The sequence below is a fragment of the Micromys minutus genome (assembly GCF_963924665.1).
Source record: "Micromys minutus genome assembly, chromosome: 13".
NCBI classification, from domain to species: Eukaryota; Metazoa; Chordata; class Mammalia; order Rodentia; family Muridae; genus Micromys; species Micromys minutus.
In genome coordinates, this window is record NC_137982.1 from 14430304 (window position 1) to 14455041 (window position 24738).

The 24738-nt window shown below is 39.4% G+C and overlaps 1 protein-coding gene across 1 annotated transcript in view; it reads right to left on the minus strand.

The window, feature by feature from the left end:
- SCAI (suppressor of cancer cell invasion) overlaps nucleotides 1-24738 on the minus strand; it is a gene marked incomplete at its 3' end in the record, with an annotated part of 100305 nt that overhangs the window by 15342 nt on the left and 60225 nt on the right. Inside the window, exons 4-13 of the mRNA XM_080927020.1 lie at nucleotides 18188-18283; nucleotides 15937-16023; nucleotides 14286-14384; nucleotides 9830-9926; nucleotides 8828-8926; nucleotides 8541-8693; nucleotides 5487-5588; nucleotides 5039-5140; nucleotides 4110-4188; nucleotides 1412-1511 (exon numbers count right to left, since the gene is read on the minus strand). Of these exons, the coding sequence (XP_080783146.1) occupies nucleotides 1412-1511; nucleotides 4110-4188; nucleotides 5039-5140; nucleotides 5487-5588; nucleotides 8541-8693; nucleotides 8828-8926; nucleotides 9830-9926; nucleotides 14286-14384; nucleotides 15937-16023; nucleotides 18188-18283 (1014 nt within the window). The remainder of the gene's footprint in view (nucleotides 1-1411; nucleotides 1512-4109; nucleotides 4189-5038; nucleotides 5141-5486; nucleotides 5589-8540; nucleotides 8694-8827; nucleotides 8927-9829; nucleotides 9927-14285; nucleotides 14385-15936; nucleotides 16024-18187; nucleotides 18284-24738) is intronic.

Sequence of the window (24738 nt, forward strand, 5' to 3'; positions counted from 1 at the left end):
CAAGAATGTGGTCTGAAATTAAGATAGACTAGTATAACTAACTGTAACCATATTTCATGGCTCTTAAAATGCATCAAATACTTTAAAGATGTTTTCTAATAGCTTTTAAGGGTTTATTTCTCACGTATGAGTACTTTGCCTGCAGGCATGTGCATCATGTGCACGCCTGGCCTCCTTAGACATCAAAAGAGGTGATCATATCCCCTGAAACTGAAATTAAGGATGGCTGTTAACCACTATGTGGGAGCCAAAACCCACACCCAGGACCACCATAAAAATATCAAGTGCTCCTATTGATCCAGCTCTCCATATCCTCAAACATTAAAAAAAAAAAATCAAGCTACTATAGTTTTTGACTTTATTTGAAGTAGGAAAATCATGTATATACTGTATAGTGATTATCACTCTAAATTAAGGAAATATCTGCTCCATATTAGGCTTTAAGTAGTTCTTATCAAATTTCAAAGAAACAACACTGTGATGGCTATCTTGATTGTCATTTTGACTATACATCTGGAATGAACTAAAACCCAAATGGCTAGGCACACCTGTGATAAATTATTTTCTCAATTAAATAACTCGAAGTGGAAGGACTCACTTCTAATCTCATCTTTGAGGTAGGAAGATCCACTTTTAATCTGGGCTATACCTTCTGCTAGGAGCCTACATAAGGACATAGAATAAGGAAGTTCTTTTTCTTTGCCTGCTTGTTCTTGCTAGCAAGTCCATTCCTTTACTGGCATTAGAGCCCACTTCTTTGCTAATCTGGTATATACTGATGACCAGCTGAGACATCCAGCTTTGTGGACTGAATCACTACTCAAGTCTCTACAGAGACTGCCTCACTTGGAGAACCACCCCATATACAGCCACCAAACCCAAGCACTACTGCTGACACCAAGAAGTGTTTATTGGCAGGAACCAGACATGGATGTCTCCCCAGAGGCTCTTCCAGAGTCGTATAGATACAGATGTGGATGCTTGCAGCTAAACATCAGACTGAACTTGGGGATCCCAATGAAAGAGCTAGAGAAAGGACTGAAATAGCTGAAAGATCTGCACCCTCATGGAAAGAACAACATCATCAACAGTCAAGGCACTGGGGTGGAGAGGGTGATTGGGAGAGGGAGCACCTTCATGGAAGCAAGTTGAGGGGGAGGATGGAGGGGACTGGGGGGAAGGGTATAACGTTTGAAATGTTAATACAGAGAATATCCAATAAAATTGAAAACAAAAAACAAACAAAAAAAAAAAAAAAAAAAGAAAAAGTTTTCACATAAAACACAAATACTTGCTATCAATAGTACTCTAAAGGAACCTACCTATGCAGCAGGAAATAAGGTTCCTATTTCTCCTAATATTTTAAGAGAATTTTGACCCCTAGAATGAAAACAGACAGTAGAACACATACCAGTGCATTTCCTTGTGAGACTGATTTCGTTTGTGGATCGCATCTCCATTGATAATGTCCCGGTTACTATTAGTAAGTACACCTCCAAAGTCATAAGGACCTAAGAGAACAAAGGGAAGAAACCTAGAATTCAACTGGAAGGTAACACCAAGTGATCTGATGCTCAGGTATAAAAGTATCAGTGAATCTCCCTTTGATAAGATCACAAAGCTTTTATTTTTAAATTTAACATTTTACTACAATGCAATAATTACATGACTTCAGCACGATGCCTAACTGAATGGTTTAAAAACCCACTAAATTATTTACTAGCTTTTCTTTTTTTAAAAATATTTGTTTATTTATTTTATGTATGTGAGTACACTGTAGCCGTCTTCAGACACACCAGAAGAGGGCACTGGATCCCATTACAGATGGTTGTGAGCCACCATGTGGTTGCTGGGAATTGACTACTGAATTAACCAGTGCTCTTAACCACTGAACCATCTCTCCAGCACATTTACTAGCTTCTCAAATATAATATAATAAGAAAGAGTAAGAATCTACAGCCAGGCATGGTGGCACACACCTCTAATTCCAGCACTCAGGAGGCAGAGGCAGGTGGATCTCTGTGAGTCAGAGGCCAGCCTGGTCTACAGTTAACTCCAGGATAGCTAGGGTTACATAGAAAGACTCTGTCTCAAAATTTTCCCCCAAACAAAAAACAGGAAACAAGCAAAACCTCCAGCAACAACAAAACCAAGCATCTACAGCATCCCATTAATTTGGGTTGTAAAAAGAGATGGAGACCTGGGATGTTTGAAATAACATTTACAGGATTATCTGAGAGGAGTTGTGGTGAGGACCCTGTATTGATGATCATGTATCCAGAAGCCAGAGGCCTCAAAACAGACCAAGGACTCATTGCAATGAACATTTACAAGTAAAGCTGCATGGACAAAGCGTACACTGTGTGCACTGACACACCACAGCTTCTAGAACAAAATTTTGTTTTGTTTTGGGGGAGAGGGTGCAAGGCTGGAGGGTAGATATGGACGGGGATATGAATGAGACTGGAGTACATGATGTGAAATTCATAAAGAATCAATATGTTAAACTAAACTAATGTTTAACCTTGCAAATAAGATTCCAACCTCTAGTTTAATATAAACATTTTATAAAGAAAGCTGATAACTGCAAACTGAAATCTCTATTTAAACATACACATTCAGTATATGGTATAGATATATCTTTCCCTATCTTCTCTCTCTCTCTCTCTCTCTCTCTCTCTCTCTCTCTCTCTCCTTCCCTCCCTTCCCACTCCCCCTTCCAGGTCTTATCATGTTGCTCAGGCTGGCCTTAAGTGATCCTTCTGCTTGAGCACTCTGAGTAGCTGGCACTATAGGGATACACTATAGTAACCGATCCAGTAAAGATCTAGTAAAGACATTAAATTAACTACTAAGTGAAAAATTTGAAGAAAAATCAGAATTAACTTGATTTGAATTCTGATGAACAAAACTTCATTTTATGAAACATTTTAGTACATAAAAATTCATTATTCTTCTACTATGTAAACCTTTAAAATTCTGATTTACATGTTGGCTTTTCCCAATTGGTCATAAGAGTTAGCTAACTCTTGTTTAAGTTGAACAGTGATTGTGGGATGATCAGATAATCTCTGAGAAAAGACCATTCAGTTTATTACCTATACTGATTACAAAAAGGAAAATAAGCCAAAAGTCTAATGTGAAAACCCCAAATAGTTGCCTTAATAACATGTTTTCACATAAGAAATACTTAAATATCAGTAAAGTCTCAGGCAGTTACTCACGTTGTCTTCTCCCTCCCTGTACATGCCTGTAAGTGCTCCACTACACCCCACCCCATCACGTCACAGACCTTAAAAACACACTGCAATGTAAAGTCTATAGCGATTTGCTTTGTTTTATTTTAACTGTAACATTTTACTACTTTGTAGGTCATGCAAGGAAGATGGTAGGTCATGCATTTTATAAAGGAATGCCAATTGCCACAGACAAATGAGGAGGAAAATGTTGAGAATGTTAAACTATTTTTCTCCAAAAATTTAAGCCCTTCATTTACATCTGAGTTGCTCATCTAGTCTGAACAATCTCTGGGCTTGTATATTCTAATAGCTAAAGGTTTTATTCTGAAGCAGCATCCCAATATTGCATGGACTAAATCTGTATTAACAAAATAAGAAGGATTGTAAATAAAATTGTAACAAGGACTTGAACTTTCATAGATAGAAAAGTACACTGATTTCTACAAAGACTTTCAGCCATAATGCTGCCTCTGACCAGATCCCCCAAAGTGTTAAAAGCTTACAGAGTGACTCAATGATGTTAAGTAAATACACTGGCAGATTCCATCATCTTTTGCAGTGTCAAACATCAAACTGCATATGTATAAATCTACAGATGATACATCTGACACATCTGATAGTGAAGTATGCATTTGACATAAGTATTGTGTCAAGATTTTTGGACTTCAAGGAAAAATAGATGAGCACAGAGAATTAACCAGGTTCTCTATAATAGTATTACTCAAAAAAAAAAAAAAAAAACAGACCAGGTTTTAAATTTAGATGCTTTTTAAGAAAGCTTGAGGTAGTCTTAGGGCTGTGGGCCATTGTCTTGTAGAAAACAGAGAGAATTCAAGCCCTGCTCACAGTGGGAGCATTCCTTTATTGTACCTTCACCATCAGAACGACCTGTGGGGAAAACGCCAGTGGCTGACAGGTAAATCAGAAGCACACTATTGGCAGGCAGCTCCTGAAATGAAAGAAAACCACGCACACAAAACCAGACAGGAAAAACAAGAGTTTTATTTAATGTTCAGCACAATTTAAGGCTGTGGGGAAAAACAATGCTTTTAACACACTGCTGTTATCATGTTTCCACTTGTTCCAACTTAAAATCACATGACAAAGATTCACTATAGTCTACACTGCAGAACTGTCCCCAAAGCTGTGAACACATTTTCTACTTACAACTCCCCATCTGTTAGAGAATGTTTTCTGGAAATATAAAATGGAGAGAAAAAGATCTCTATTGGTAATAAAGAAGGAAAACTCCTTCCACGTCTTCCTCTATGTACTCTATGGGAAGATAACCACCAAATTCTCATTAGTCCTTTCTTTTTTTCTCTGAGGCTGTATAAAGCTCACACTGGCCTCCACCTTGCTGTGTACTTAGATACCCAGGTTGTTGTTGAACTCCCTACTATGTGGCCCAAGAGGTCCTCTAACTCCTGTTCAAAGGCAGGATTATAGGCATTTATCATATCCTTCTATCAGGTAGTCACAATGTTTCAGAGCTGCCTGAGCACATGAATACTATATATCCTGTTCATTTTTCAGTTTTTCATTGAGTATTAAGCCCAAAGCTGTCTAATAAAAATCTAAAAAGAAAATAATTAACCAACAGCCTCTGAATGATATTAAATACAAATTATTCATATTGTAAGCAGCTACAATTACCAAAACTTCAAGGGTCAGAATGACTAGTAGAACAGCAATTGTATATGTTCATACATAAACGCTTTAAGTCAGGTATCTGAAGAATGACCAAGTCAGTCCACTCTGAGACCACTCTTCCCACTATAGCAAGAGGTCATACAAACCTTAAAAGATGCTGCTAAGAATGTATACAGTTGACTGAAGGTTGGTTTGTAGAGGAGATACTTGTGGGGGTTTTCTCGTCTGGTAGGTTTGTCAGCTGGCTCCTATGGTAACACACCAAAAATGACACATAAAATGACACATAAATGGTATATGACAGCCGAGAGTCCACATTTCCAACTCTTTCTATCAGATATCCTAATTTTCTTCAGTATCTGTGGTGACCGTGCTTATCAACTGTGTCTTATCAAGAGTTCTCTTTGTTTTGTTACAGGAATCGGTCATGTAGCTCAGGTAGGCCTCTACCTTTCAATAATTCTACAGCTTGGCTATCTAGTATGCCTTAAATGTGTGAAACACCCATGGTTGGGTTGAGAGAATTCTTTATTTACTCTGGTGCCCCTATAAGAAGCAGAAGTAGTAAAAGTTACCAGTCAGGCAAATGGTCACCTGTATTCCTGGCTTATTCATCTGGGAAGCTAAATTCATTGGCTCCCTCTCCAAGGCTTGCAACATCCGGAACATGTCAACAGTTAATTCACTGAATTTGACCTGAAAGAAAATAATACCTGGTCATTTATGGAATAAGGTCTTTGATCACATTATTACTCTTGACTTTCAGTTATATTTAATAGCAGCTGATTTTTAAATACACACACACACACACACACACACACACACACACACACACACACACACACACACTTTTAAAATAGAAGTTACATTTTTCCCTTTTCCCTTTCCTCCCTCCAAATCCTTCCCATGTACTACCTGCCTTGATTCATCTTGAAATCATGGCTCTTTTTTCTTTAGTTGATATTGGGATGTGTGTGAGTGTGAGTGAGTGGTGTTTGTGTGTGTACCTAAATGTATAAATACAACCTGTTCATTCCATTTAGTGTTACTTACTTCAAAGTATGACCTGGTATTGGATAACCAATTAGGGGGCACATCCCTGAGAAAGATTATTTCTCCCACTGTCAGCTTTCCTGAATTGCCTATAGTTCTTTGTCTATGGGTGGTTTGGATTTTTGTTTGTTTGTTTGTTTGTTTGTCTGAGACAGGTTCTTATGTGTCTTTTGCTGACCTAGAATTGCCATATAGACTACAATGGCCTTGAACTCGAGAGATCTTCTTGCCTCTGATTTCCAAGTGCTGGGATTAAAAGCCACCCTACCCAGAGACAGCTCATATTTTAATATTTATTACAAGACTTTCAAAAGGCAAATGTGGCAAAAGAATTGTGCAGTGAACTCCTATGCTCACTCTCTACTTTGTGTAATTAACAGTGCGTAGGTTTCTCCATCATAATGCACTAATTTCCTCAAGTACTTTTAAAAAAAGCATCAGAAGTTACAAAGCACAGCCCTATAAATCATGGTAACATTTGCTTATGCTGAGCTATGAATGAATTCATACTTTACAATCTCCTCAGTATTCTGGCACCACACAGTATTTAAGAGTGCATCCTTCTCTATTTTCAGTAATACTTTTACTAAAGACCTAGGCACATATGATGACAGAATAGAGAAGAGGTTTAAAAAATAAAACAGAAATGCTTTCAGTTAAGGTAGTTGTTTAGAAAGATTATTGCCCAAAGTTCCAAAATTGGACCTTCGACTGGGCATGGTGACTTACATCTTTAATCCCAACACTTGGGTGGCAAAGGCAGGTGGATCTCTTTGAATTTGAAGTCATCCTGGGCTACAAAAAGAGTTCCAGGATAGCTAGGGCTACATAGAGACCCTGTCTCAAAAATCAAAATGAAAATGTACCTCATTCATACATACATAATACATTGCTAGGGATCAGGCCTACAGACCACACGCATGCTAGGCAAGTAAGTGCTCTACCACTGAGCCACCATAATCCCAAAGAACATCTCTCTTAGCAGATCAGCAAAACTCAAATTTTCCTCATATAAAAATTCCACAAAAAGAAATTAAAAAAAATGTATAAAACAAATCAATACAGGTATTTCTGAACATATTTAACATTTCAATACAGCACTGAATTTCCAAAAGTGTTATAAAATTGGACCACAGTCCCAGATATTCACCACCCATCATCTCTACACAAGAGAAAATGAAATAAGTTCCTCTAGATCAGTGCGAGGAGACAATGCCTGGCTGTTTGTCAAAGAGGAGGTAACTGAAAGCTCGTGATCCAGGACAGAACCAATGTAGTAGTTTCATGCATTCCTCTACCTGTTTGTTTGGAAAGGGCTTTATGTAGCCCAGGATGGCCTCAACACCTACTCTGCCTTCCAAAAGCTGTGACCATGGCGTGTGCTACCACACCTGGCTCTTTTTGACCTCTAAGGAATTAGCTTTACAGACACTGGAATTGGAGATTGTCATTTTCCTGTTTTTGAATTTGCTATTTTTAGTTGTTTTGTTTTTAAAAACGGGGTACTGCTGGGCATGGTGGCAATACTTAGGAGGCAGATATAGGCAGATCTCAGTGAATTCAAGGCTAGCCTGGATATATAGTGAGATCCAGGGCAGGCAGAACTACTTAGTGAGATACTGTATATGTATATATGCAAGAGTCATAATGAAACCACTTACTTTGTATGAGAACTAAAAAATAATTTTAAAAAATTATAAAAAGTGACCTTCTCATAATGCAGCCGTCACCAGCTCTACTCCTTACTCTGCCCCTTTGCTAGTTTCCTGTGCACTTAGGAAGAGATCACCTTCCTGACTTTTTCTTGTGTTTCTTGTTCCTCCATCCCACGCTATGCATCATTCTACAAGTGCCTCATCCTCCCAGATAGCCAGGCCTGCAGACTATCATGCAACTGTTACTTTGGCTTGGCCTGCTTACTCTCAGACAACCTCCTACTTTAGTTTTTGTTATTGTTGTTTTCCAAGATAGGGTTTTCTGTATAGCCCTGGCTATCCTGGGACTTGCTCTGTAGACCAAGCTGGTCTCAAACTCACAGAGACCCATTTGCCTCTGTCTCCTGAGTAGTGGGATTAAAGGTGTGTACCACAACTGGATTCTACTGTAGTTCTTAACTGCATGTTTTCAGAAAAACATCCCATCATCTCTCAGAATAGCTCAAATCCCTTGATGCCAAACATCAGGAAAATACACCTCTCCTCTGCTATATTTGTTGAAGTGATATTATCTAAATAGTTATCTTGTTAATAATTCTTTTTATAGGTAAATGGAAGCTCCATTACTGAAGACACTTCGTCTTTTTTTTCTATATAAACACACACAAACACCCTGAAGACATGACTGATAATTCATAAATACTGATTGGGCTGGGGATGTAGATTTAGTTCAGTGGCAAATTAATACACTAATAAGCATCTTTCCATGTCACTAAAAATTGTTTCTAAATAATCATATGCATATATGAACGTAGCATAATTGATTTGACTATTCCCCATAGATGTAAGGAACTTTGTAAGAAGAAAAAGAAACTCATGGATAAACAAAACAAACTTTTTAAAAGTAAATTTTAAGCATACATCTTTCACAGTTCTTTACCTGATTATTACAATTACCAATAATGAGTGCATCAGCTAGAGACAACTGTCCCACAATCATGCCTTGCTCCAACAATGGGGCTCCTGTCTCAGCAAGGCGATTGGATGTAATGACAATGGTGTTGTCATCATTTAACACCATCACAGGGTCTGCCTGAAGAAAAAGCACATTAATGGTAACACAGAATATCATCTATTGTTCTTCTCAAAGTCACATACAAACCATAAATATACAGCATAGTCATTTGCCTACCTATGACTATGACAAGCTTTCTTTTAAGGAATTACCTCAATGAATGCTGCTACCTCTTGAAGCACCAGGTTCCACTCCACTTGATCTTCAGTATTAAAGCGATGAGTATAATCTTCAATTTCATCAGATAATTCCTGGTATTAAAAATGCCACAAAGAAAAGAGGGTATTAATAACATCCATAAAAAGGCTAGTGAGATAGCTCAGCAGGTAAATGTATCTGTCATCTAGCCTGACAACCTAAATTCAATCTACAAAACCAATCCCTACATGTTATCTTCTGACCTGTCACCTGTGCATGAATCATATACACATATACATGAAATAAATAAATGAGTGTAAAAATGATAATCTCCATAAAAACCAGCTGTATTGTAATATTTCTGACAAAGAGTAATGGAATAATGTTTGATCAGTATCAATAGCCAATCCAAATTATAACAAAAAATGGAGAATGAAAAACCACAGATTTGCTTCAAAACAGAAAAGTTTAGAATGATACACATCAAATAAAAACCTTATAAAGGTCTATTACCTACTTGGTGTTATATCAGCAATGAACTTACTAACAGAATTGCCTGAGAAACAAATTCATAAATGTTAACACACAAAAACACTCCCTTTATATCATACTGTGTTTTGGAAATAGTCTAATTAGTAGCTGAGGATAGAAGATCACAGCAGAATATGTATCTCCTTCCAATGGGCTTGTGAAAATTAGGACATATTTGAGTTAAATGTATCAAAAAGTATACCATCATGCTAGGTATGGTGGCTCATATCTGAAAGTACTGAAGATTGAGGCAAGAGGATTTCAAGACTTTACAGATTGCCTGGGTTGGAGACCTACCTGTCTCTGCCTCCCAAGAGCTGGGATTAAAAGTACAAAGTGTCGCGTCTTTTCATGCAGTGTCAGTTATCTTAAAGTGCATTTATAATTTCAGCATAGGAGAGACTGATTCATGGGGATTACAAATCCAAGATCAGCCTGGGTTATATAACAAGAGCCTACTTAAAACAAAACAAAACACTATTTACCTTTACCAGGTCTTTCACAACGTCCATTTTGTTAAGAAGAAGACAAACTACTATAAATCTTGCATAGTATCGAAGTTTCTTAACAACCAACTCAGGCCTGCAGTGGACAAAAAAGAACTCAGTCATAATATTACAAAGGAAAACACGCTGTGAAAGTACTCTAGCCAGCTCAAGCAAGGCAAACATGACTCTAGAAGGCCTTGCCCTTCTTCCCCATTCTCTCTGCCCTCCTAAAAACCGTTAGATTGCATTCCTAAAGCTAGCCGCCAAGACCTAGTCCCTTATTTGGCCATGTCCTCCTCCTAAGGACGACCTCCAAGGTCCAGCTAACAAAGTATTAAAGTCCAATAATCAAAATCCCCCTCTGGCTCATTACAATGAAACACCTCATCCTAACCGGTGTTATTTTCTATGGGCCATGTCTGTCTCCTCTCTATCCAGAGGCAGTTCTTTGTCCCCCTCTAGGACAAATACCCCTGATTCCTCCCTTATTCTCTTCCTCTTTTTCCCACACCCTCTATCTATCTCTTGTGTTCGTCTCTTACTCCTTGCCCTTTGTCCCTCTGGAACAAATAAATATCCTTTTATGCTGAGATCTTGGTCTTGGGGTCCTGAGCAATACTGATCCTTCCATGATATCCTGACTTTTTCTACTTTTTTAAAATGATATTTAAAAAACATCATCATTATTAGAACACTGATGAAAATTTTCACATTAAGCCATACAGCCTTTGCTTGGCAGGGTAGCATGCCTGTGACTCCATAACAGCAGGATCAGGAGGATAAGCGATTCAAGTAATGAGTTCAAGGGCAGCCTGGAATACAACAGACTGTCTCAAAAAATCAAAACCAGATAGCCTTTTAAACATTTTTACACACTGATTAAATCATCATTCTATATGCATTTACTCATTCATTCACTTAACAATCACCTTTTATTAACATCTCAATTAACAGCTGAGAATCTAAGACATGAGAATCTATGCCCTGATTGGGACTGGATAGATGGTTCAGCAATTAAGAGAACTTGGTTCTCTTACAGCACCTATACTACGTTCACAATAATCTGTAACTTCAGTTCTAGGGGATCTACCATCTTCTGATCTCCTTGGGCACAAGACAACCATGTGTCACACATATACTCATATACATAAAATAAAAATTTTAAATCTAAAAACTAAGAAACAGTGCCATGATACTAACATAAAAATGATAAAAAAAAAAAAGCCTTCTTCACAGACCTTACAAATGTAATAGTAATGTAAATTCAGACAAGTAATAGACAAAACAGTGGAATAAATATAACTGAGAAAATAAGAGATGAGTCCTACTCTGATTTGAATAATAAATAATAATAAAGTCCCCAGTGTTTCGTTTCATGGGGCTCAGGGGAGCTGAGTGAGTGGTAGATGGCATTCTGCAGGATAGCCACAGGGGCTGGATGGCCTGAGAAATGCAAAGGCAGCTCCAAGCCTTTCAGGTTAAACTGGTTAGCTTAGCAAGCTAGCCTCAGGAACCAGGGCAAGATGGCCAGGCCCACAGAGCTAGCTATGGGGTGGGGTGGGTGAAACTGGATCTAACATGGGCTTTTCTTTCTTTCTTTCTTTTTTAAAATTACATGCTACAGTAAAAGCTTAACTGCTGTTTTTAAGACTGTTTCCTAGAGCCTGCCCTGCCCCAACCAATGACCCTGACTTGTTTTTGAACACCCTGACCCTCTGATCTTCCTTAACCCTCCCTAATCACATGGTGTTTTCTTTCTTTCTTTTTTTTGAGATTTTTCTTTATTTCCTTATTGTCCAGTCTTCTCTCTTCTGTAAACCTGCTTTGCAACTACTTGAGTTTTACTCCTTAAAAGGGGGTCGGAAAAATAGTCTCTTTAGCTTGACTCAGGAGGTAGTGGTTGGCCTGCTCTTGGGTCCTCACCTTCCCTCCAAAAGTCAACCTTGCTTCAAATCTGGCTCACAATTGTAGGAGTCCATGGACTGGTAGGATTTACATTTTCTGGAACCCCAGTGAGATTCAGACCACTCACCCATATTCTAAAGTTGGACCTTCACTTTGGGACTTTAAGGTTGAGGGGCCTCATCTTGGGAGGTATACACCTTGACAAGTACCAAAGTTCCAAAGGAGGGCTTTCAGTTTTAAGACTTGGACTATATGTGAACTACCATGATGTCAAGAGCCACACGTATCTAGAGGCCTCCCTGAAGTCAGTCTGGTCTGCAGAGATCCTGATCTAGGACATGGTGGAATGTGATGGAACTCAAATATGCTCCTATCTAGGGTCTGGCTTTAATGTTCCATTTGTCTTGTCTTCAGATGTTTTGTCTTTGTAAGTCTTGTCTCTTGTTTCATTGTTACTGTTTCCATTTTGTCTTTTGTACTTTCTGTGTTGATTGGTTTATCTTGGACTTGGGATACTGAATTGATAAACAGTATGGGTAATAAGATTAGCAAGCCTGACAGCCCTCTATTTTGTATTCTAAAGAATTTCTGACAAACTTAGCTGGGTCTTTAATCCCAGCACTTGGAGGGAGACGCAGACGGATCTCTGTGGGTTTGGGGCCAGCCTGGTCTATAAAGTGAATCCAGGACAGCAAGGGTTACACAGAAAAACCCTGTTTTAAAAAATCAAAACCAAAGGCAGAAGAAGAAGAAAAAAATTCAACAAGTTTAGCCCCTACAGTCACAAAGAATTGTGATTATCCTATCACCAAGAGTCACCTCTCTGTAAACTGAATGGCCCACATTTAGGGTTGACTGGCCCTCCCAGGGCACTTTTGATTTTCAGATAGCCTGCACAATGGTATGTGTCACCCTTGGCAAGTCTGGTGACCCAGAATAGAATGGATACATCTTGTCTAAAGCAACTTTCAACACGCCACCCTGGATAAAGATCTGTCTGATCTGATATGGGCAAGGTGTCAAGCCCTGAAAGGCAGGTGGGCCTTTCAAGAAAGAGCCTGTAGCAGAGACTCAAGAGCCCCTTCTAAAAACTGTTCTGCAGAACTCACAGGAAAAAGAATTCTTCCTTCCATTATAGACTCATCTTTAACCCCTGCTCCTTCCCCACCTCAACCTCTACCTCACCAAGGATTCCCTCTGCCTCTACCCTTACCTCCTAGCTCTTCCCTATTTCCCCTATCTTCTCTCTACCTTCCAGCTCTTTCCCTACCTCCCCATATTTTCCCCTCCCCACACCCATCAGAGGGTCCCTATTGCCCTCTTGACCACTCTTCCAATTCTGGTGCTGGGGTGGCACCTCCTTTGAGCCTTGCTCCCCTACAGCCATTTCTTGACAATCTCTACCTGTATGTCCCTTTCTCCACTACAGATCTCATCAACTGGAAGAACAAGAATCCCCCTTTCAGCACTAACCTAGATTCCTTAATTTCTCTGATACTTTTTCAATCATGTCCTCACATGGGGTGACTGTCAACAGACTATCCATGCCCTCTTTACTACAAAAGAAACAAATACTTATGAAAGCAACTAAAAGTACTTCCTGGAATAACTTCAGTGGCTGATGACCAGAGGGCAAAGGCAATTGACTGTGCACTGCTAAGACAGAAACTCCAGCTACTTTCAACTCTGCCCATACACCCCATGATTAAAAGAGGAGACATTTATAAAAGGACCAACGCTCCTACTGCAATGAAATAGGTCACTGAAAAAAAAAGAATGTCCGTTGTAGAAATAGGCAGCCTCCAGGAAACCCGGGCCAATCATAGCTTTGGAGGAAAGGAGAGGGGCTCCAGGAGCCTATGGTAACCTTCACCATCAGAGCCAACCCATACATTTTCTGGTAAACACAGGGGCTACCTATTTGGTATTACAGGAATCCCTAGGACCCCTTGCCACCCAAATAATGGAAGTACAGAGGGCAACACGACTACTAAGCTAGGACAAGAAACTGTGTCTGACTTATTTTTTTATTGTTATTTCTGCATATCCTTCCCTTAGGAGGAGGACATCCTAAATAAGCTCTAGGAAACAAACATCATCCTCAGGAGACACTCTCCTAGGTTGTTGGAACCAAGAGTGTCTGCCACCACACCTTGTAGTAGTAAACTTAAAACAGAAAATTCAAAGAATGCTAGTAGTTTTTTCTCTCACAACGACACGGTCTAGAGATGACAGACATTAGTTAAGCCCAGTTGTAGAGCCTTTCTTCACCACGAAACCCATGTAACCTACATCATAAAGAAATAACCCTCTATGACAAGATGGCTCAGTGGGTAAAGGCACTTGCTTGATAGCCTGAGCAGAATTCTCAGAACCTGTGTGGTTGAAGTAGAGAATGACCTTCCCTTGCACACGGTGACATCTGTTACATGGAAGTGCACATACACACACAAATAAAAGGAAATGTATGCTTTTTGCACCATTTCCACATGAACTAAAATGCTGAATGTCTTGTTGTCATCTTTCTGAAAGCAAAGCTGACACGTACCTGTCTTCTTTATTGACTTGAGAGTAGTATGATCTCTGTCTGATTGCAGAGTAGAAGGAGAAAGCCTCATTTAGATAACTGGTCTCAGAAGTCCGTAAACTATAAGAAAAAAAATTTTAAGTATGACACAAACTGGGTGTAATCCTCATGAACAACACTTGTTCTAGACTGTCCTACTCTACACAGGTGGATGGGAATGACTGCAGTAACTTTGAGTCAGCAGGGTTATCGATCATGTTACCTTTCAATTGCCCGATAATAACAGCAACAATACATACAGTTCCTTCCCTGCTGTTCCAACCAAAGTATACCACTCTCATTCTACAAGGCACAACCTTCTACTCCAGTCTACCAGCTCCTAGGACTCGACTCATCTACTGTCATTTGATCTTTGGTCCATTTCTTTAGTTTCTTCCCCCTCCTTACTAAACTATACTACTCTTTGGGGGATGTTAATGAGCTATGGTGTTAATAAGAAACTTTAAAAAATAATTTAACTTCAAAATGTTTATCTTGTTTCTTCCTGTTCCTTCCCCAGATTTATGTCTCATTTAGTTTAACCAGGCCATTTATGCAGCCATTGGATTGGACTATCTATGGAGCTGAGAGGTCAACAGTGGGTACATAACTGCAGAGCACAACCTTTCTGAGTTTATGAGTAGAGCCACTCTGACTCCTCTTCCATCAAGGCCTGGATGTTAATGATCCTTTTTTAGTAGAGACCCAATGCAGACATCTGTAGTTGCTGAAGGTTCATGATTACAATGGCTGTCTTGCCCAGAAAATGGTACTTCTCAGCCCTTCTCTCTATCTGCTCTTCCATAATTACTATTCTCTGAGCTTGAGAGGGATGGTGTACATGTCTTCTCTAGGGATGAGTACTCCAAAAATCACTTATTCTCAGCACTGTAACAAAGGATTTTTAAGACCCTGTTCTAGCAAAAAGGAATTACAGTAATGGGCATTCTAAGAGGCATGTCCACACTGGAAAGATGATAACGATTCTTACCTTATGTTTGGTTTGTTTTGGTTTTTTGAGACAGGACTTCTTTGTGTGGACCTAACTATCCTGGAACTCACTTTGTATATAGATGAGGTTGGCCTTGAACTCACAGAGATTCCCTCTGCCTTCTGAGTGGACTGTGCCACAATCAAGGGCTTTGTTGGTTTTTCTTTTCTTACCTTTTAAATTACAAAAGGCTAAAGATTTTGTTATTGATGTTACTTTGTGCTGAGATTTAGCTTTGTAAAAGGAGATAGATCTTTCCTCACTGAAAGGTAGGACTACAAAGATGTTACTATTTTAAAGATACAAACAACTGCCAATTTACCTCACTAAACCTTTCAAACATAGCCAACTAGGATGAGTGTCTACAGAGTACTATGAGCATCATATATGCTATATGTCTCTACATACCATCAAGACTTGAAAAGTCCTAAGAACGGTAAATCTATTTAGTACTCATTGCTTAAAAAACAAAATCAAATTCCTCAGGTCTGATCAAACAAAGCTGCTGAAGAGAACAGCGGACATAAATAAATTATATATGGCCATTTCATGGTGCCATCTTGATCCATCTGGCCTCTCCCTCCAACATGCTCTGTTTTAACCAAAGAAATGCTTTTTTCCTTGCATATGTAATTCACTTACTAATAGTGGTAATACAGCTGCCCGATCTTGGAAGCGATTTCCCCTATTTGCCAGCGCTTCAAGCCATACCGATTATCCAAGACTTGTCTGTTTACATGGGAGACAAAAGTAGAAATAACAAAATATGAATTTCAAAAAGAATAAAATCTATAAATTCAATGATAAAATATCATCTCATTAGCAAAGATCGTGAATTATAAGATTTCATTACAACCATTCAACTACATTAAAAATATTTCTCTATTGACTGATTTGTTGTGTACTATGTATATATATATGTACATGACCTACGAGAGTGTGCATGAGCATGTGATTATGTGAGTGCAGGTATGTATGTGAGTGTGCATGAGCATGTGATTATGTGAGTGCAGGTATGTATGTGAGTGTGCATGAGCATGTGATTATGTGAGTGCAGGTATGTATGTGAGTGTGCATGAGCATGTGATTATGTGAGTGCAGGTATGTATGTGAGTGTGCATGAGCATGTGACAGTATGGAGGTCAGATGAGAGCCTTGGGTCAGTCATTGCCTCTCACAGTCGTGGTTATCACTGTGAGTGCAGGTTAGCCGAGGGTTCTTCTGTTTTGCTTCCTGTCGCCTTACAGGGTTAGATGTGACTATAGTCTCACACTTAAATGACAAACACTTCACTTACTGACTCATCTCAGCCTCAGTTGTTTTTTAGGGACAGGATTTCTTGTAGCCAAGACTGACCTTGAAAAACTATCAACATAGCTGAAATAACCACGAATTCTTGATCCTATTTCTACCTCCTATGCACGAGAATTATAAATGTGTACCATCACACCCAGCTAAAACATTACTTATCAAATGCCCACTGAAGCCAGGTGTGGTGGCACATGTCTTTTTAAAAATTTATTTTTACTAGATACTCCATATTTATATTTGAGATGTTATCTCTTTCTTTACCCCGCCCCACTCCCCTCCCTTTTCCCCCTCCATTTGCCTTCACAAAGATGCTCTCCCTCCTGATCCCCCTCTCCACCCCATTGCCTTGGCATTCCCCTACATTGGGAAAACAGTGGTATATACCTTTAATCCTAGCATTTGGGAAGCAAAGGTAGTTGAATCTTTGTAGTTCAATGTAAGTTCCAGAATAGCTAGGGCCTTTGTTGAAAAACCAAAAACCAAAAATGGTGTAACACTTCCTCCCCAAACAGCATGGACAATTAACTACCCTCACTTCAGAATGAAACCACATATCTCCCATGTGAAAAAGGGAGTAGACCATTCCATAAAAAACATTCATTAAAAATCAGAAGTATACATGAAAAATCTTAAAACAGAAAACAAAACAAACACCCCCCAAACAAAATCCACCAAAACCCTGTTTTTATCTGCATCATGAAGATATAATACTTGATATTTGATCTTAGCTAAAAGGTCAAGAAGCACTGCAACAGGTTATTTTAAAAGCAACAAGACTGAGCCACCAAGATGACTAAATCTCTAGAACCTACATGGTGGAAGCAAGATCTGATTCAGCCAGTAAGTTGTGACCTAATACAACGAGTGTGTGTGTGTGTGCGCGCGCACACACACACACACACACATGCATATACATGCACATGTGGACCCAAACTGTTGCATAAAACTTTTATTTTGAATAGGGGTCAAATGAAGTTTAAGTTCCCAGGGTCTCCCTGGTTAACTGACATCCTGCCTGGCAGAGACATATAGGTGGATAACTGACATCCTGGTTGGCAAGTTGAGACATGAATGCCACAAATGAATACCTCAACCAATGGGAACAGAGTAAGTGTACCACAGAGTTCCTAAGGAAGTCCCTGTCCCTAACTCCCGATTGGTGGGAAAATATAACTGTTACTTGGCATAGATGTTTGTGGCTTTCAAGATGAAAAGGTTCTGCACCATTCTAGCCCTGGGTATGGGTGGAGATTAGGGGGTGGAGGTGTGCTGCATTGCAGTTCAGCTCCTGAGTCTATTCTGTCCCTAATCAATCAGTAACAGCTTGAGTACAAGAAACTTGTCATCTATATTGACTTGGTGTGTTGGAGCTAAGCAGACCCCACAATAATACCCCACAAAACTTATACCACACACACACACACACACACACACACACACACACACACACACACACACGACTAATATATAAACAAAAATTAAAGAACAAGACAAAACAGTAAATGTGTTCACAGGCAGAACTCCAGTTGGCATATAATTATACAATGCCCCTTTACTGCCCTTTAGCTATGAAACTCCTTACCGATGCTGCTGCTGGAATTTCCAGAGTTTTGTGTAAACATCAAAAGTTCTTCCAAAGTAGGACTGCCACTGCTTCTGTCCATACTGAGGCAAATCTCTGTAAAAGTAAAGTGGGTGGTGACTTTAAATTTTCAGAAATTTTGGCTTGTGATGATATAAATCATATTAATTAAAGTACTTATATTCAGGATTTCTCTGTTAAAACGCTTAATTTTTAAAGGAAAAATAATTCTAAAGATCAGAACATATTTTCCCAGCCTCGTACTAAGTTACAGTTAATCTTAGTGTCCTCTGAATATGCCTCTCCCAACAGGACAAATCATTTCTTCACTGGCAGGTGGTATACTCACTTAGGTATTGCTAGTTTCCAATATTTATCTCCAGCTAAGACAACAGCAATCTGGAAATACTGCGTTAGGGAACACAGCCATAACTAGAAGTGAGTGTGTGACTGAAATACATGCCATCTCCTAAAACACAGGATTTGGCTCCACCTCCCTTCCTGGTACCCCTTTAATACTCGAACTATATATTTTATATTTCCCGTTCTAAGATTGCTACACTTCTTCAAAATGCTGTTCATGAGACTTAATCAGAGAACAAAGTCTCTGCTGGGCTTTTCTGAAACTTGTTTTGTTAATTCAATTAATATATCTCTTTACCTTAACCTCAGGTCGAGTCTTCAGACAAGGGTATAAAAGCAGCAACATTCTTCAACAAAATGCCATGAAAACAGTCTCTATGCCACATACTGAAGTCTTTCTTGGATACTTCTTGGGCCTGATCTGCACACTTCAAATTACTCTCAGCAACAAAGTCTTTCATATTCCCACTACGATAACCAATTAAGACCCATTTAAAGCATCCCGTGGCTTTTCAAATCCAAAGTCCCCAAATTCACATTCTTCCAAAGAAAAGCGTTGTCAGGACTATTATAGCAGTACCCCAGTCCCTGGTACTAACTCATGTCTTAGTTCGGGTTTTACTGCTGTGAACAGTCACCATGACCAAGGCAACTCTTAAAAAAAGGACAATAATTAATTGGGGTTGGCTTACAGGTTCAGTCCATTATCATCATTATCATCTAGGCAAGAACATGGCGGCACTGGGCATCCAGGCAGACATGATTCAGGAAGAGCTAAGAGTTCTACATCTTATTCTGAAGGTTGCTAGTGGAAGACTTACTCTATTAATTTCTTCAAAAGAATTCAGAACATTTATCATTCCAATCTTCGAATCAGCTACTCTGCAGCTGGCAAGATGGATTAGCAGGTAAATGAGCCTGTAGCCAAGGCTGACGACTTGTGTTTGAGCTACAAGCTCCACAAGGTAGAAGAAGAGAACAAATTCCCAAAAGTTGTTCTTTGACCTTCTCATAAATGACATGGCTGGTGTGCACTACCCCTTCCCCATAAACAGAAAAAAAAAATCAACTATAAAACTGTATCTTTTGCAAAACAAGGTTACATTTTTTTATATATCACCTTTTCCTAATAACATATATCCTAGAGCTAACATTCAAATCACTATAAATGCTTAGAATCTAAAATTACATAATGTATTTGATAGTGAGTTTTAGACAAGTTCTTTTAATATTCAAAGCTTGACTCTGGTTCATCTGATTATTACTGCTGTCAACAGAGATAGGAAATTAGTAACTCATGGAATCAAATTAAATGCAACTCTGTGAATTATCCCCTAAGTTATATGACCTTGCATTTCATTTTGCAAAGGCACTGATGCTGTAAGCTAGCTGCTCATTCTTTCTCTGATGTTTTAGAGGAATGTACTGGTGTGATAGCAAGCTTTCTTTAAACCCTCAGTGCTATTAGCAGGTATCTATCAGGAAGAGGCTGGGAAGAAACAGATTAAATTACTAACCTAAACCTCGCAGGTGTAGTCAGTGTGAAGCTAAGGTGTCAAAACTCTGCAAGTTTCAAGTTTCTATATGAGGTGGTTTAAATATGCTTGGCCCATGAAGTGGCACTATTAAAAGGTGTGGCCTTGTTGGAGGAAGTGTGTCACTGTAGGGGTGGGCAATGAGACCCTCTTCCTAATCATGTGAAAGCCAGTCTTCTCCTAGCAGCATTCAGATGAAGATGTAGAACTCTCAGCTCCTCCTGCACCATGCCTGCCTGGATGCTGCTAGTCTCCTACCTTGATGATTAACTTGATAATGAATCCCTGAACCTGTAAGCCTGCCCCAATTAAATGTTGACTTTTTTTTAAAGAGTTGCCTTGGTCATGGTGTCTGTTCACAGCAATGGAAATCTAACCAAGACAATGTAAATTTGCCTTCTCCATTTACTTGAATGAGCTATGATCACTAATGCCTACTCTTCAGCCCTCCTCATACTACTCCTGTGTAGTATGACACTGTTCCTTAATTCCTGACAACTCTTCTCTTTTTACAATGTCTTTCACCGGCTTCTCATTTACTTTAAATGTTTACTGTCTCTATTGTGTGTGTCTGTGAGTGTGCAAAGTTGCTTGGGAATTGTGACCAGTACACTAGTACTCAAATTCAACCTTCTAGCTCCTAATTCAATATTCTCTTTCTCTTTCTCTTTTTTAAGCATTTAAAATAACAATCTAGATTTCTTTTATTCCCTTAGTACTAAGATTAAATGCAGGCATTACACATACTAGGCAAATAGTCTACCACCAATCTATATCCACAACCCTAGATTTTCTTACATTAATAAGAATCATAGCAGTTTGTTCTTGAAGCAGAGGGAGCTTTAAGAAGGTATTTTAAATCAGGCAGTAGTGGTGAACACTAATTCCAGCACTTGGGAGCCAGAGGCCAGTGGTTCTGAGTTCAAGTCCAGCCTGGTTTCCAGAGGGAGTTCCAGGGCAGCCAGGGCCACACAGAGCAACTTTGTCTTGAAAAACAGAACAAAACAAAACAGAAGCCCTTGCTCTGTACTCAGCTGGACACGTAAAGATATATAAAGATCTGTCTTATCGACCTTTGAGGGTTAAAATAACTGATGAGAACAGACCAATCTGCTTTATTGTTTCGTATAATATTTAAGTTGCTAGATTTTGCAGAAGCTTTGAATTTACTCAGAATCTTCCCCAAATGTAAGGAATAACAAGACAACAAATTAAAAAAAACCCACAGAAAACATTTTTCATCAATACTAACTTTGGGGTCCCAAAACAGTAGATTTGTGTCCTGAGATCTGAGCATACAAAAAAGCCCAGCTCACATAATGGTGCGTTATGAGGACACACAAGAGAGAACACAGTCCTCAGAGGAAATCAAACCAGCCCATGCCCCGAGCTTGAGCTTCGGCCTGTAGACTCAGGAGATTATACATATCCGCCGCTTAAGCATCCAGCCTACTGTACTTTGTTCTGGCAGCCCTCAAAAAAGAATATGACAAGTGATAAAAACAAACAAACAAACAAACAAACAAACCTGCATTTCCAAAACACAGGTGGTTGGTGACCAACTGCCAACAGCCATATGCTTGTGTGCTGTCAGTATCTATAGAGGGATTTGATAAATCAAAAGAAGACACGTGATGGACCATCAAAGACATGGACCATCAACAAAGACAAAGATGTGGACCAGGACAGCCAATACTGATTAATGAGCAAGCAGCGTGGGCCACTATGAGAACAGAAGCTTAAATTGGGTACAGTTTGGCCTGAGACATGAGCCACAAAGCCACACAGAAAGAGTCCTAGAAATGAGAATTTCTTGTCTAATCTGAATTGAGATGCACCCAAGGACTTGATATGAAAAGGGATACAGAACTCTTGGTAAATTCTACACGGATAATCAGATAACTATGCTAAAAAAGAACTACTGATACACTGAATTAAATAACATTTATTAATGTTTCTTTTTACTTTAAAAAGGTAGTTGGAATATACAATTATATTTGAAGCTCACATTTTCTTTATTAGCTCCATTACTACTAACTACTACTACTACTAGTACCACTACTACTACCACCACCACTACCACCACCACCACTACCACTACCCACTACTACCACTACCACCACTACCACTACCCCCTACTACCATTACCACTACTACCACTACCACTACTACCACTACCACCACCACCACCACCACCACCACCACCACTACTACTACTACTACTACTACTACTACCACCACTACTACTTCTTCTTTCTGCCAATCTTATTGTGTGGCCCTGGCTAGCCTGGGATTTGTGGTGATCGCTCCTGCTTGTGCCTCCCAGGTGCTGAGATTACATCTTTGCCAGCTCATATTAAATTTCTTTGTCAATGCTTTTCTAGACCATGAACCCAAGACACCCAAAGTGGTGCCTGTCTATGCCAAATGCATACTTGCCTCGGTTAAGTGGTAAGCCACATGAAGTGAAAGTACGGAGCACAAGCATATATAGATAGTGTTATTTCTGTAATAACTATTAGTTTGCAGAACTGGCCTCTGGAAGAATATTAAGAAAGAGGAGCTTGGCGTTGGTGGCCCACATCTTTAATCCCAGTATTGGGGAAGCAGAGGCAGGTGGATCTCTGAGTTCAAGGCCAGCCTGGTCTACAGAGTGAGTTCCAAGACAACCAGGACTATACAGAAAAACCCTATCTTGAAAAGAAAATAGGAAAAGAAGGAAAGAAGGAAGGAAAGAAGAGGATAAGAGAAAAGGGAGAATGAGGGACAACTGGAACAAACTGAATTTCTCAGTTCTCATTCTCTCTCTCCCCCGTCTGTCTGTCTGTCTGTCTGTCTGTCTGTCATAACAAGGGTACCACAAAGACAAGCCTACAGTGAAAGCAGTACAGAAAATTCCTCCCTTTGCAAGCATTAGGAGTACATTTATTTAATTTCTGCAATTACGTTCACTTTAGCAGGTATCCACAGCCCCATCCTACTCCAAGGCTTGTTTCAGCTTCCTGTGTTTACTGCTCTAGGTGAAACAGCTAGGGAAGCAGAGGCCTCCACTTTTCCAAGACAGCACTATCACTCGGAGACACAGCTGCTTCTCAAATCTAGGTCTGAAACTGCTGCCTGGAATAATCCCACCAAGTATTACACTCTACCTTCAGCTTTAGTTGCCATGGCAACCAGAACCCGGAAAGCACTTGAGGCTTTGATCATTTTTCTGAACACATTCAAACCTTTTTAAAAACATCATTCTCACTTCATGACTACTGTAACTACACACAAGCGTTATCATAAGCAAATCACCATTCACTTTACCAATTTTACTCTGGAGTGTTTTTTAGCACAGGATGGAAAGAAGAGCTGATTACTATGCATATATTCCAAACAGGAAATTTCTATCCAGAAAAACATTCTGTTAAGATAATTACAGCTGGAGAAACAAAAGGCTCTGATAACTCAAATGAACATCCCAATATATGACGGAAAGACAGAACTTAAGACTTACCATACAGGCCTCAAATGAAATGATACACAGAAAACCTCTAAGCCTTTCATGCACTGACAGGCACTCTGTTTCTAAAGGATCAAAACCTCTCATAGCAGAGAGCACTATGAAGTTTCTGAGACTCTCTACATTCTGTATCTTTATTCTGAGTTCAGGTCATATGAATATTTTTGTTTTGCTTTTAAAGAAAAATATACTTGGGCTGGAAAGATGGCTTAGCATTTAAGTGCTCTTGTAGAGGACCTGACTTCATTTCCTAGCACCCATACTGGGTAGCCCACACCTGCCTATAACTCCAGTTCCAGGGAAATCCTACATTTCTGGCCTCCTAGGACATCTGAACTTGCATTCACACCCCTCCCCCACATATATATAATTTAAAATATTAAGAAATCTCTAATTTGAACCTAAAACCACACTGCAGCTGGGGTTATGGTTCAGTGATACAGCAAAAACCCCACTAAGCATGGAGGACTGGGTTGTATTTCCAGCACTGTGCCAGCCTCACACCCCTCCCCTCAGAGAAACGTGAAAAGCTCTCTTCACCAACTGAAGAAAACACAAAGAAGCCTAGCAAAGATGAACGACACGAGTGAAAGGAACATCTCGGGAAGGCCAGCTCCATCAGGAGTTGATGCCGCTGGCCTCTGCCCCTAGCTGGCTACTGGTCCAGACCACCAGTGAACTTCATATGCTCTGTAAGCTCTGTGATTTTGTTTTCCATTTAAACCAACACAAATATAAAAGAAAGGAGACAATCAAAAAACTTCCTAAAGACAGCAAGATGCCTCAGTGGATAAAAGTGCTTGTCATACAAACCTGGCAATCTGAGTTTGACCCCAGAACTCACATAAAGGTGGTGGAAGAGAACAATGAAAAACAATTTTCTCTTGGTTACCTCCAAAGGAATCTTATACATTATAAAAGAATGATTAAAACCAAACCAAGCCAAAACAAAAACATCAACATTTGAAAGGTTTTACTTTAGTAATTGAAAAAAGCCAAAGTGAATAGAAAAAAGCCAAAGTGAATAGAGAATGTACATGCCTCCCCTGCCACCTTGTGAACCCCAAGGAAGACACTGAACTCATACAATTCTAAATATCTAAGACTTTTCCAATTAAGATCTATATTGAATAATGAATAGTTTTAAT